The 15281-nt window shown below is 43.7% G+C and overlaps 1 protein-coding gene across 1 annotated transcript in view; it reads left to right on the top strand.

The window, feature by feature from the left end:
- Window positions 1-15281, top strand: part of LOC126174944 (lysyl oxidase homolog 3) — a 135998-nt gene that overhangs the window by 87797 nt on the left and 32920 nt on the right. The window contains exon 5 of the mRNA XM_049921401.1: window positions 11564-11845. Coding sequence (XP_049777358.1) covers window positions 11564-11845 — 282 coding nt within the window. The remainder of the gene's footprint in view (window positions 1-11563; window positions 11846-15281) is intronic.

Here is a 15281-nt window from a genome sequence, read left to right as displayed (position 1 = left end):
AATAGTCAAGTTTGTTCCACATTCCTCTCCGACTGAAAATGGTAGATATTCCCCCGCTCTCATCAGTATTCTGCGAAAACACAGCGATTTCGGTAAACAAGTGCAAAAACAAATATAAAAACAAATACAGATATCCACGATTATTGATGCAGCATGCTAACGTTTACGTTTCTGGTGTCAGAAATTAAATGCTTCATGCCTTTCCTCGAGTTTTATCGCATATATTGAAACAGTTTGTTGAGTTTATGTTGCAACGATTCGATAACATGTCTATGATAAACTACTGGGGCGAGATCACACCTCATGTCTGTCGTAAAGTGAACATGTACGGTAGTATACTATTGCAGAGTTTTGTTGGCTGAAAATCTTAAATCCGATGGAATATGAACGTGACAGCTCGAAGATGAATCTTTAGTGCTGTCTGATGACTATTTGTACCAATGGATCGTCTCCTATATCGAGTCAACTGACTTGTAAGACATTACTAAATACATTGGAAAATTATACGTATCCACAGTTGCCACTGGGAATCGTTTTTCATCAGGGCAGTACCGCTCTACACTGAAGTCAAGAACGTGCGTTGCATTCTTTAAGCCACCTCTCGTGACGGATGGAAGGAGAAAATCGGATGTACAAAACGGCCGCCATGATCGCTGGATTTGGCCCATCAGATTCATTTCTGTGGTGATTTTTTAGTTAAAAAGAAGAAAGCATCCGTATTGTTGACGTCACGTATATAGTGCATGATCATTTCGTGTACTATTTTAACACTTTCACATTCACAATAAATATTTATTGTGCTTCCGAAGACACCACAATATAACTTGTTTAATTAAAATTACTGGCGACCTCAAAAATGTCATATACGGGAAACGACCATTATACTGGTGCTTGATTTCAGCTACGAGTCTGATGGAGCTGATTCCGAAATTTCGCTATTACGAAAATAATAACAGAATATCTGAGAGAGTGCACTCACGTGGTTGACATCTAACTGTGAAACATGTTTCGACGAGTCATCGGTGTAATGGTGTAGTCTTCGTGAAAAAATATGCTCCCAGAACTTCGTCAGGGTTAATCCATCTGCCGTTGCGTTTGCCCATGAATTACGTTGTATGTCTCGTATCTCCTCCCCATGAACCATGGACCTTGCCGTTGGTGGGGAGTCTTGCGTGCCTCAACGATACAGATAACCGTACCGTAGGTGCAACCACAACGGAGGGGTATCCGTTGAGAGGCCAGACAAACGTGTGGTTCCTGAAGAGAGGCAGCAGCTTTTTCAGTAGTTGCAGGGGCAACAGTCTGGATGATTGACTGATCTGACCTTGTAACATTAACCGAAACGGCCTTGCTGTGCTGGTACTGCGAAAGGCTGAAACCAAGGGGAAACTACAGCCATAATTTTTACCGAGGGCATGCAGCTTTACTCTTGGGTAAAATATTCTGGAGGTAAAATAGTCCCCCATTCGGATCTCCGGGCGGGGACTACTCAGGAGGACGTCGTTATCAGGAGAAAGAAAAAAAATGGTTCAAATGGCTCTGAGCACTATGGGACTCAACTGCTGAGGTCATTAGTCCCCTAGAACTTAGAACTAGTTAAACCTAACTAACCTAAGGACATCACAAACATCCATGCCCGAGGCAGGATTCGAACCTGCGACCGTAGCTATCAGGAGAAAGCAAACGCGTTCTACGGATTGGAGCGTGGAATGTCAGATCCCTTAATCGGGCAGGTAAGTTAGAAAATTTAAAAAGGGAGATGGATAGGTTAAAGTTAGATATAGTGGGAATTAGTGAAGTTCAGTGGAAGGAGGAACAAGACTTTTGGACAGGTGAATACAGGGCTATAAGCACAAAATCAAATAGGGGTAATGCAAGAGTAGGTTTAATAATGAATAAAAAAAATAGGAGTGCGGGTAAGCTACTACAAACAGCATAGTGAACACATTATTGTGGCCAAGATAGACACGATGCCCACGCTACTACAGTAGTACAAGTTTATACGCCAACTAGCTCTGCAGGTGACAAGGCTCTGAGCACTATGGGACTTAACATCTATAGTCATCAGTCCCCTAGAACTTAGAACTACTTAAACCTAACTAACCTAAGGACAGCACACAACACCCAGCCATCATGGCAGATGACGAGGAAATTGATGAAATGTTCGATGAGATAAAAGAAATTATTCGGGTAGTGAAGGGAGACGAAAATTTAATAGTCATGGGTGACTGGAATTCGATAGTAGTAAAAGGGAGAGAAGGAAACATAGTTGGTAAATATGGACTGGGGCTAAGAAATGAAAGAGGAAGCCGCCTGGTAGAATTTTGCACAGACCATAAATTAATCATAGCTACCACTTGGTTCAAGAATCATGAAAGAAGGTTGTATACATGGAAGAACCCTGGAGATACTAAAAGGTATCAGATAGATTATATAATGGTAAGACAGAGATTTAGGAACCAGGTTTTAAATTGTAAGACACTTCCAGGGGCAGATGTGGACTCTGACCACAATCTGTTGGTTATGAACTGTAGATTAAAACTGAAGAAACTGCAAAAAGGTGGGAATTTAAGGAGATGGGACCTGGATAAACTGAAAGAATCGAGGTTATACAGATTTTCAGGGAGAGCATAAGGGAACAATTGACAGGAATGGGGGAAAGAAATACAATAAAAGAAGAATGGGTAGCTGTGAGGGATGAAATAGTGAAGGCAGCAAAGGATCAAGTAGGTAAAAAGAAGAGGGCTAGTAGAAATCCTTGGATAACAGAAGAAATATTGAATTTTATTGATGAAAGAAGAAAATATAAAAATGCAGTAAATGAAGTAGGCAAAAAGGAATACAAACGTCTCAAAAATGGGATCGACAGGAAGTGCAAAATGGCTAAGCAGGGATGGCTAGAGGACAAATGTAAGGATGTAGAGGCTTATCTCACTAGGGGTAAGATAGATACTGCCTACAGGAAAATTAAAGAGACGTTTGGAAAAAAGAGAATCACTTGTATGAATATCAAGAGCTCAGATGGAAACCCAGTTCTAAGCAAAGAAGGGAAAGCTGAAAGGTGGACGGAGTATATAGAGGGTCTGTACAAGGGCGATGTACTTGAGGACAATATTATGGAAATGGAAGAGGATGTAGATGAAGATGAAATGGGAGATACGATACTGCGTGAAGAGTTTGACAGAGCACTGAAAGACCTGAGTCGAAACAAGGCCCCCGGAGTACACAACATTCCATTGGAACTACTGACGGCCTTGGGAGAGCCAGTCCTGACAAAACTCTACCATCTGGTGAGCAAGATGTATGAAAGAGGCGAAATACCCTCAGACTTCAAGAAGAATATAATAATTCCAATCCCAAAGAAAGCAGGTGTTGACAGATGTGAAAATTACCGAACAATCAGTTTAATAAGCCACAGCTGCAAAATACTAACACGTATTCTTTACAGACGAATGGAAAAACTAGTAGAAGCCGACCTCGGGGAAGATCAGTTTGGATTCCGTAGAAATACTGGAACACGTGAGGCAATACTGACCTTACGACTTATCTTAGAAGAAAGATTATGGAAAGGCAAACCTACGTTTCTAGCATTTGTAGACTTAGAGAAAGCTTTTGACAATGTTGACTGGAATACTCTCTTTCAGATTCTAAAGGTAGCAGGGGTAAAATACAGGGAGCGAAAGGCTATTTATAATTTGTACAGAAACCAGATGGCAGTTATAAGAGTCGAGGGACATGAAAGGGAAGCAGTGATTGGGAAGGGAGTGAGACAGTGTTGTAGCCTCTCCCCGATGTTATTCAATCTGTATATTGAGCAAGCAGTAAAGGAAACAAAAGAAAAGTTCGTAGTAGGCATTAAAATCCATGGAGAAGAAATAAAAACTTTGAGGTTCGCCGATGACATTGTAATTCTGTCACAGACAGCAAAGGACTTGGAAGAGCAGTTGAACGGAATGGATGGTGTCTTGAAGGGAGGGTATAAGATGAACATCAACAAAAGCAAAACGAGGATAATGGAATGTAGTCGAATTAAATCGGATGAGCTGAGGGAATTAGATTAGGAAATGAGACACTTAAACCAGTAAAGGAGTTTTGGTATTTGTGGACCAAAATAACTGATGATGGTCGAAGTAGGGAGGATATAAAATGTAGACTGGCAATGGCAAGGATAGCGTTTCTGAAGAAGAAAAATTTGTTAACATCGAGTATAGATTTAAATGTCAGGAAGTCGATTCTGAAATTATTTGTATGGAGTGTAGCCATGTATGGAAGTGAAACATGGGCGATAAATAGTTTGCACAAGAAGAGGATAGAAGCTTTCGAAATGTGGTGCTACAGAAGAATGCTGAAGATTAGATGGGTAGATCACATAACTAATAAGGAGGTATTGAATAGAATTGGGGAGAAGAGGAGTTTGTGGCACAACTTGACTAGATGAAGGGGTCGGTTGGTAGGACATGTTCTGAGGCATCAAGGGATCACCAATTTAGTATTGGAGGGCAGCGTGGAGGGTAAAAATCGTCGAGGGAGACCAAGAGATGAATACACTAAGCAGATTCAGAAGGATGTATGTTGCAGTAGGTACTGGTAGATGAAGAAGCTTGCACAGGATAGAGTAGCATGGAGAGCTGCATCAAACCAGTCTCAGGACTGAAGACCATAACAACAACATCTCATATCTTTCTCCTGTAACATGTACGTTGATGGCGCCCAGTTGATAGTCCCAAGGACATTTTTTCTCCAGTCTCAGTCGTAAATGATGATCTTCGTTCTAAGAAGATGGCAAAAATTGCGTCTGAAATTGATCTGTCAGCAGTCATAATCGGGACATTCATATCTCACCAGAAATTGATCAGCGAACCTTTTTAAGAACATTTCTTCCCACTCCCCTTAAGGGTAACTTTTTACCTTAACAGAGAGGAGTTAAAAATCTTAGAAAGGTCCTGGATAAGCATCTGAAAGCCGCACTAAATGTCGTATTATGTAAGAATTCATTCTCTTGAGTATTTGCATTTCAAAAATTAAGAAGAATATTTTCGCTTTGAATAAGACTAAAATTAGCTCTGTCATTGGTGCCGACGAATCTTTACTAGTGTTACACAAGGGCTGGACAAAAACAAGGGAACCCCGCGAGATCTGCCCGCTTGCACATAAATGCAGATGCTACCTCCGTTGCGCTGTTTATTTGACCGCGAACCGCACCTGTGCACGACGTTGCTATGTCAGCCGCAGTTAGAATAGTGTTCTGCGTAGTTTTTGTGAGTGTATTATGTCGGAACTAAGTGAATTTGAATGTGGCTAATTGTTGCTGCTCGTGTGGTGGGTGTTTCCTTAACCAAGACAGCCAAGATTTATACCTCACACAGGGAAAGCGGACGATACCTTGTGCTGAGTGGTCGTGACCGACGCTCACTGAATAAAACTGAACAAAATTTATAGGATGACAATTGCAGAACTCACTTCAGAACTGAAAGTCGTACTCGTCAACCATGTCATCACATAAAAAAATAAAGTCAGTGTGTATGAAAATCACTTTGCATGTCTGCTCGCATCCATTCAAACTGAGCATAAGAACTAACATGACAAAACGGTCGAATGCTACATACATATCTTATGAAAGCATAAGTGGATAGCTCGAGTCGCCTGGAGTTTCACCTGCTCGGACCATACTGAAATATAGAGGAAATGGACAAAAATATGGAAACACCAAAAGTACAACACATTACCACGGTCAGTACGGTGCAGGAAAACTTGCATATTCGACTGTTAGTCCTTGGGCTCGGTTTGCGTGGCTGCGAGCAGACACGAAATGTGGTTCTTGGTCGGTTTCTGAGTCACTGGACTCGTCAGTATCACACTTCAGATAAAATTATGATTGTCATTCCATAATAGTAATACAGGATACGACACATACCGCGCAACTCCTAATATTTGTCCTCCTCCCTCATCATTTCACCCACGCATCTGTGAAGCAAACTGCCAAATAACCTGCGTCTATATAAAGGTTGTTGCATTACAGAGAAAAGTAAAGCTTTTCGTTATCATTGGATTAGTCTCCTTTTCAGTCTTCCTTCTGTCCGACAACGAACAACTCTCTGATTCATTGCCTTAGCTTTCCTCACTTCTGTTTCCATCTAATGTTTTTTTTCCGTTTCTACCTCCACTGCTTTTTTTTTACTATCTCCTATGCAAACTTTCCTTTTATTTTTCGCACTTCCTCGAGCCAGTTAACTTCTCGAGATTCGTTTCTTTCAGTACTGCTATCATGCATTGTCTCATTGCTAAAAAATGGTTCAAATGGCTCTGAGCACTATGGGACTTAACATCTATGGTCATCAGTCCCCTAGAACTTAGAACTACTTAAACCTAACTAACCTAAGGACATCACACAACACCCAGTCATCACGAGGCAGAGAAAATCCCTGACCCCGCCGGGAATCGAACCCGGGCGTCGGAAGCGAGAACGTGTCTCATTACTCCCATCTGACAGGAACGTTGTATTGTGAAACATTTACTAAATGTTAACGGGGTTGACATTACAGTAACATTATGTCAATTTCTATAAAATAATAATTGTTATTATGTGTAACTCGTTTATAGTGCACAACGTAATACTGACTGTAAAAAGAAATCTCAAGAATGTGTAACTAAGTATAAGAGAGCCTGGAAGTCCTAATCTTGTCAAGTAAAATAAATACATAAATAGCTAATAATCTCGACACTCAGGTCCTATACTCTAACATTCTTTTCAGTTCCGTAAGTTTACTCGCAACACTCCAATAGATAACAGCCTGTCAGACCTGTTTTACATTTGTTGATTCACGAAATATAAACGCCATAAAGACAATAGCATCAGAGATACGACATCGTGTTTGTCATTATTTTCTTCCTACCCTCTGCACTTGCAGGCTACGTGTAAATGAAGGCAAATATTGTAGCTGATTGTCAGGGAAACTTGAAAATTTCACTTCTGGGCATAGGAATTTTGTTGTTGCATGTTGTTGCATGTTAAACAACACCGTAACCCAAACGTCAACTTGTCACGAGAAACAGTTTTGTTCTCAACGATTCTTTGTTGTTACCCTGTATGAAACAGCGTGCCATCAGACAATTCTTTGTTTTGGACGGCTTATTTCCAGCTGAAATTCATCCAAGGCTAATGAAGGTTCGTGAAATGAATACTGCGAAAGTTATATGGGCCAAACAGATGAAAAATACAGGGTGGATTAACAAAGCTGATAATAAGTTCAGAGCAGGAAATTTTCCAGATAACCACAAGTAGAAGAAGCGCTGTCGTGGAACTCCGGTCATAAGATGAGAGCCAATCAGCGACGATCGCGCGAAATCTGTCCAGTAAACGAATGTGTCTGATAGTGTCTAGCGCTGCGGTTTTGTCCGAGAACGAGCGCCCGTCATTTCTTCGACAACGTCAGTTTCGTAGCAAGGTTGGAGGCAGGAATTTCGAGAATTTTCTGTAAAAATTGATTTCAGAAAAAAGTATTTAATGTAATTTCTTACAAATTACATGTTGTAACAAGTGAGGTTGCTGTATAATTTATTTTTTATTGTACGAGGGATTTCGGTCAGAGGTCATTTTCCGGTGTAAATTTTCGTTAATAGCAGGTGTTGTGGGACGGGGAAGGCTATTGAAAAATTTGTACTGGAAAATTATCTCTGACCAAAACCGGTCGTAAATTAAATTCTAATTATACATCGGCTTCACGTATGTCGTTTCTAATATTTATCAAAGCTATAGAACACTATCAATAAAAACTATTTTGGAATATAATTTCTATAGTTTTTGTCATCATTGTCTTAGTTCACACTTATGGATTTACTGTACTTGTAAGAACGGAAATTCATTGGTGCTCTCCGTACATTATCATAAATTGAAACATTTGGCATTTAGATTTCAATATCAATAACGTTGCACCTTATAGTACCACGCGTCGACAATCCGACAGCAGTCATGTTTCTGCAATACAGGTTATCATCTGAACAAATTAATTTGACGTAGTTGATTAATAGTCAAGCTTTACCCAGTAAACGTCACAGAAAATTAATGTCTAACTTAACCAACCATGGGCAGAAGCTTGAACTTTATCTAGCAACGGAAACCAGCAACTTCCGCTAATTCGTGTTCGTACACAGATGAGCCTGAAAACTATGGCCGCTGCTCACTGCGAGATTGAAAGATTGAATGCCGCCTGGCAGCGCTGTGGGCGAGTGAAGCGGTAAGGAAAGTGTGCAAGGGCAGCAGAGGTGAGTAGGGAATCATTGTAGGGACGATATCGCCTGCAAATGGGGAAGTTTTACTGACATAAGCAACTTTGACGAAGGGCAGAATGTCATCGCGCTGCACCAGAGAATCAGTATCTCGGAAATGGCAGAGCTGGTCAGCTGTTCGCTTGCTATTGTCGTGAGCTCCTATCGAAAGTGGTAAAAGGACGGTGAAAATATTTTTAAAAAACAATAGGCTAATAGGCGACAACTTACTAGACCTCTATGTCACGCCACACAACGTGATTCGAGGCTAGCCGACTCTGTAGAGCAGGGCAGGTGGCGATCTGTGCCAGATTTGACGCCAGAGTATCAGGGGACGTCAGATCTTAAGTTACGAATTGTTATGGCAAGCAAAGTAACTTTTATCGAATCCTGCATTACACTTCAAAGTGACATGGAAATAGGATACTATTTTCAGCTCTGTCACCAATTCTCTGTGTACAATGTCAATTGTACTACCTATCGTTCAATTCCTCGACCACAGAAATCTACTCCTCGGTCACAGAGCCAGTCGAGAACTGCTGCTTGAACGTCCTACATTTAGTAAAATCTCAATCCCCCTATTCAAAAGTTCTTTCAGTTTGCCGACTGGCTGGACTCTGTCGTCTGCGGCCTTAACCACATGCAGAAGATTCATGATAACTAGGTCCACAGCCTTCGTGAAATTTTTAAATGAGATCATTCCGATTTTGACAGTTCAAACAGCTAGGCACGACACTGCATTTGGTCCCTACACCGCCAGAATTTAATGGTGAATCTATGTGCAGTTTACAAGTTTTGCCCACAAGAATCGTACTGTCCCATATACTTCTGCTGGTCCCATATACGTCTGCAATTGCCACAAAATTCCATCCACACATTGTGATGCACCTGATATCCGTATCGTAGCAGAATTGTCTGAAGAAACTTGTAACATGTAGTCTCTTCTGACAATGTGCCACTGTTGTGGTGCAATGGTCTTAGTGTGGGATGACGTGTCTAGCTTACTTTATGAGATACTTACGTACAGTGCTGGTCCAGGCACAAGCGTTGCACATCACATCATTCAAAGAGCGTAGCTGAACATGAGCCTCCACACATGACGACACCCACGTATTCCAGTTTTGACCGAACAACATCGTTAATTACGATTGCAGGGAGGGGGGGGGGGGCATAGGGTCATGGTTGGACCGTGGGCCAATGGAAACATGTCGCCTGGCCAAATTAACCACGTTTCTTGTCAGGTCAATGGTCGTGTCTGGGTACGTCATCATCCAGGCGAGCAACTGCTCGAAACGTGGACTGCACAACAGATGCAGGCCAGTGTAGGCAGTATCGTGCTATGGGGGACATTCACCTGGGCTTTCGTGGGACCTGTGGTAGTAATCGAAGGCACCATGACAGCTGTAGAGTACCTCAATACTACTGTGAACCACCTACAACCCTTCATGCTTGATGTCTTCCCCAAAAGCAATGATAACTTCCAGCTGGCTAACTGTCCACATCACAAGGCCAGAGTCGTGCTACAATGGTTTGAGGAGCATGATAGAGAACTCACGCTGATGTCTTGGGCAACAAATTCGCTTGATCTGAAACTCATGGGAGACATCTGGAAGGCTGCTGGATGCCATCTTCGCGCTCTTAATTTACAGAAGTTACATGACATGTGTAGACATCTGGTACCACATATATTCAGAAAGCTACACTACTGGACATTAAAATTGCTACACCAAGAAGAAATGCAGATGATAAACGGGTATTGATTGGACAAATACATTACACTAGAACTGACATGTGATTACATTTTCACGCAATTTGGGTGCATAGATCCTGAGAAATCAGTACCCAGAACAACCACCTGTGGCCGTGTTAACGGCCTTGACACGCCTGGGCATTAAGTCAAAGAGAGATTGGATGGCGTGTACAGGTACAGCTGCCCATGCAGCTTCAACACGATACCACAGGTCATCAAGAGTAGTGACTGGCGTATTGTGACGAGCCAGTTGCTCGGCCACCATTGACCAGACGTTTTCAGTTGGTGAGAGGTCTGCAGAATGTGTTAACCAGGGCAGCAGTGGAACATTTTCTGTATCCAGAAAGGCCCGTACAGGACCTGCAACATGCGGTCGTGCATTATCCTGCTGAAATGTGTGGTTTCGCAGGGATCGAATGAAGGGTAGAGCCACGGGTCGTAACACATCTGAAATGTAACGTTCACTGTTCAAAGTGCCGTCAGTGCGAACAAGAGGTGACCGAGACGTGTAACCAATGGCACCCCATACCATCACGCCGGGTGATACGCCAGTATGGCGATGACGAATACACGCTTCCAATGTGCGTTCAGCGCGATGTCGCCAAACACGGATGCGATCATCATGATGCTGTAAACAGAACCTGGATTCATCCGAAAAAGTGACGTTATGCCATTCGTGCACCCAGGTTCGTCGTTGAGTACACCATCGCAGGCGCTCCTGTCTGTGATGCAGCGTCAAGGGTAACCGCAGTCATGGTCTCCGAGCAGATATTCCATGCTGCTGCAAACGGCGTCGAACTGTTCGTGCAGATGGTTGTTGTCTTGCAAACGTCCCCATCTGTTGACTCAGGATCGAGATGTGGCTGCACGATCCGTTACAGCCATGCGGATAAGATGCCTGTCATCTGGACTGCTAGTGATGCGAGGCCGTTGGGATCCAGCACGGCGTTCCGTATTACCCTCCTGAACCCACCGATTCCATATTCTGCTAACAGTCATTGGACCTCGACCAACGCGAGCAGCAATGTCGCGATACGATGAACCGCAATCGCGATAGGCTACAATCCGACCTGTATCAAAGTCGGAAACGTGATGGTACGCATTTTTCCTCCTTACACGTGGCATCACAACAACGTTTCACCAGGCAACGCCGGTCAACTGCTGTTTGTGTACGAGAAATCGGTTGGAAAGTTTCCTTATGTCAGCACGTTGTAGGTGTCGCCACCGGCGCCAACCTTGTGTGAATGCTCATTTGCATATCACAGCATCTCCCTGTTGGTTAAATTTCGCGCCTGTAGCACGTCATCTTCGTGGTGCAGCAATTTTAATGGCCAGTAGTGTATTAAGAACGTTTTGAATACATTTGACGCAAAATCACTGCTATATTGTGTTTCAAAGGTAAGCCAAAAGGTTGTTAAGCAGGGTTTCATAATTTTTTGGGTCATCATTGTGTCTACGCATTCGGGAGAAATGTGGCTCACAGAACACTACGGGCGAGCTTTTTGCCTGAGTTTTTCATAAGAGATGCGCTGCGTGCTGTGTGCTCAGAGTGGGGGACGGTGTGCGGCGACGGGTGGGGTATGCTGGAGGCCGGCGTGGTGTGCCGGCAGCTGGGCCTGGGCTACGCGGCCGACGCGGCGCAGACAGACTTCTTCGGCGGCGCGGGCCGGCCCTCCTGGCTGGCGGGCGTCGCGTGCAGGGGCAACGAGGCAGCGCTGGACGAGTGCGTGCACGACGCCATGGCCACCGGCAGCAGCAGCGGCAGCGCCAAGGGCCACGTCGCCTGTCCGGGCAGGCACGACAGCTTCGCCGCCGCCGTCTGCGTCGACGGTGAGTCGTGCCGTGTCCGCTTCTGTTTTTGTTCCGCAACAGCGAAGGGAGGCTGCTTGCGCCGGCCATCGCATACACATCCAACACCTGTCGATTCGCTACTTTACACACCTACCAACAGGATGAGACTGAGAAAAAACACCTTTCAAAAAGAGTCAGACCTCCCAAGAGCCGGCCGGTGTGGCCGAGCGGTTCTAGGCACTTCAGTCTGGAACCGCGCGACAGCTACGGTCGCAGGTTCGAATCCTGCCTCGGGCATAGATGTGTGTAATGTCCTTAGGTTAGTTAGGTTTAAGTAGTTCTAAGTTCTAGGGGACTGATGACCTCAGAGGTTAAGTCCCATAGCGCTCAGAGCCGGTTGAACATCCCAAGAAAGAGATTCTTTAGCCAACGGCCAGCAGGTTCTGCAACCCACCAGCCAGAGTCCACGAGAAAGCAGGCATAGGATTGGTAGATACCAAACAGAGAAAGCATTGCCTTAGCTTGACACTTGTAAACGGGGCTACCGATTAAACTTGGCCAAGTTTTGTAAAAATCTCGATTACACCAAAATAGATAATTTGTAGCCTTACGAGGAACTCCTAGAGGGCTGATAGAATCCGTTCTATCCACCCATTTTAGAAGCTGAATTGTCCGCCAGCTTACCCTCGAGTGAAAAGTTTAAGGTCAGACATTTTCCCGCCGCCAAATGTCGTGCTATTACGTGGGTCAAAGGGTGGGCGGTCGCTTATCTCTTTCATGAGGGACCTAAATCCCGCCTCGACTTCTGGACCTATTTACGAACAGCCCATGCAGCTCTCGAAAACACGCCACGTTACCGAACATTATTTGCTAACTATCTTCGAGCGGTCTTTGTTAGACCTCCACTGAGTTGGGGGATGCCTGGCTCAGAGGGCACCTACCCCTCCTCCCCCGGCGGTGTCTGAGTTTAAACCGCCTACGATCGATTCTACTTCTGACCTCCGTGGATGGGAGAGCGCGTCGCAGATTGCGCGGATTTTATTTCTTTTTGTTTTTCTTTTTCTTTTCTTTTTCTTTAACCAGAATTTATATTTCTTTTTCTCTTTCGCCGATGTGTTCACATAATTTCACGATAATAGTGAATATTACAAAAACACATGCAAATAAATAAATAACAACAACGCCTTCCACTACTGTTGATTCCTGTGTCTCCCACTTCCCTGAGCACCACAGGCTCGGTGGTGGTGAGGGGGACACTGTGCCCAGGCCTCGGGTTTCGACCCCTGCCCACTTTGCCCCCCGAGCCCCCACCGGTCCACTACCACCCCAAAATAAAATAAAATTAAAATTAAAAAATAAAAAAGTGGTCAAAAAACAAAAAAGAAAATATTAAAAAATGGATAGAGCGTCTATAAAAAAAAAAAAAACAAAAAAAGCTGAGTGGTAACGTGCTTGCCTTCCATGCAAGCGGGCTCGGGTTCGATTTCCGGCCGGGTTGGAGATGGTTCAAATGGTTCAAATGGCTCTGAGCACTATGGGACTCAACTGCTGTGGTCATCAGTCCCCTAGAACTTAGAACTACTTAAACCTAACTAGCCTAAGGACATCACACAAATCCATGCCCGAGGCAGGATTCGAACCTGCGACCGTTGCGGTCGCGCGGTTCCAGACTGTAGCGCCTAGAACCGCTTGGCCACTCCGGCCGGCGGTTGGAGATTTTCTCCGCTCGTGCACTGGGTGTTTTGTTTTCCTCATCAACATTTCATCCTCGTCATCGGCGCGCAAGTCACCCAATGTGGCGTCGAATGAAATAAGACTTGCACTTGGCGGCCGAACTTCCCCGAATGGGGGCCTCGCGGCCACGATGCCATATTTTCATTTCCAAAAGCTAAATTAATGGTGAAGATGAATTATTATTCATTTAGATGTCTCAAATTTCGTCAATAACAGAAATATCTATAAGGTAAAATGCAGAACTTTGCTTCAACTCAAACTTGTTCATACTGTGTTACCTGCATTGTAACACCTTAAGCATTAAAAATAAAATGACCAGGACTTGTAGAACATATATTTGAATTTTAGATTTTTACGAATAAATTCTAGCTTTCGAGGTGTCAAAAAAAATCTGACTGTTAAGTTTTGAATGGTCACGTTCATAAAAAAATCCCACCTTGTTTACAAAAAACTTGGCCACCACGATGGTACCCAACTTTCAATAAACTACAGCATTTGTACAGTGATTTCAGCACATAGCACCTAACACAGTCTATTTTATGCAGACTATGGGAAGTCACGGGTCCCAGCTGATCCACAAACTCATTGTCGAGCCGAGCTCCCCTACCGAAAATGACGCCCATGCAGCTAAGAGGTCTGAAGCAAGTGAAGGGGAGCAAAGCAACTGAGATCTAGTGCTCCATCAACTCCTCCTCATGAGCAGTTTATTCACGCATTAACAGATACACTGTTTAACGGGTAGCCCTCAAGGCGCAAAAAAAAGTCACATGTGTGTGAAATATTATGGGACTTAACTGCTAAGGTCATCAGTCCCTAGGCTTACACACTACTTAACCTAAATTATCCTAAGGACGAACAAACACCCATGCCTGAGGGAGGACTCGAACCTCCGCCGGGACCAGCCGCACAACTCAAAGTGGAGACATGTTCACAACCTGCCATGTAAGACACACAAGTCATACAGGTAACACATCCCCACATTCCGTGGCAGCAGGAAGGGCATCCGGCCACCCCTTAAACATTAACATGCCAAATCCGATCAACGATGGCTGACCCTGCGTAACTGCGGGACAAGGCTCAAGCAATAGATAGATAGTTCAGTAATGTCATTTGACACTTAGTCGAGCGTGTCGGCTTCTAGCACTATTCTGGATTTTACAGGGTCGTTACCCAGGAAGCCCATAAATTTTATTATCCTTCTGGGTACAGATAGTGCAGTGTGCATAGTCTTGACAGAAAGGATGTAATCTTTGCACCATTCTTTGCAAGGCATTTTCAGTTACTTGTTTAATAACTGTAACGTTGGCATATGAAAGGATTTAGGATTGTTCCAGAATTGGAGAATAGTAAGTTAACTTTAAACTATCAACTTGTGTCCGGGACTCAAGTCGATTACAAATTTAAAATTTTCAGTGTATATAACGTGTTAACACGCCTGTGGGAAGAAATCGTGTTTTTAGCTCGCTGGTTTGATGGGGTGGCATAGGAAACTACCAGCGCCATTTCTAGTCAGTGTGAGAATAATGTCTAACCGATACATTTAGACCTACCTCCTAGCTGAGGTGCCTGATGGGTGGCGCTGTTTTTAAAGAAGTGACTTACAGCAAGGATAGACAGCTGTCATGTATTCGAACACAATCCTATTCTCTTAGCAATACGAAAGAAAACAGAATTATGCAGTGCTTGTTGTAATAACAATACACTCAGTTTCTGTATTAACTGCTTTGTTTTCACTATTAGG

The sequence above is a fragment of the Schistocerca cancellata genome, chromosome 3 (assembly GCF_023864275.1).
Source record: "Schistocerca cancellata isolate TAMUIC-IGC-003103 chromosome 3, iqSchCanc2.1, whole genome shotgun sequence".
Classification (NCBI taxonomy): Eukaryota; Metazoa; Arthropoda; class Insecta; order Orthoptera; family Acrididae; genus Schistocerca; species Schistocerca cancellata.
Note: the sequence above shows the minus strand (reverse complement) of the source record. Positions and strands in the feature narration are given on the sequence as shown.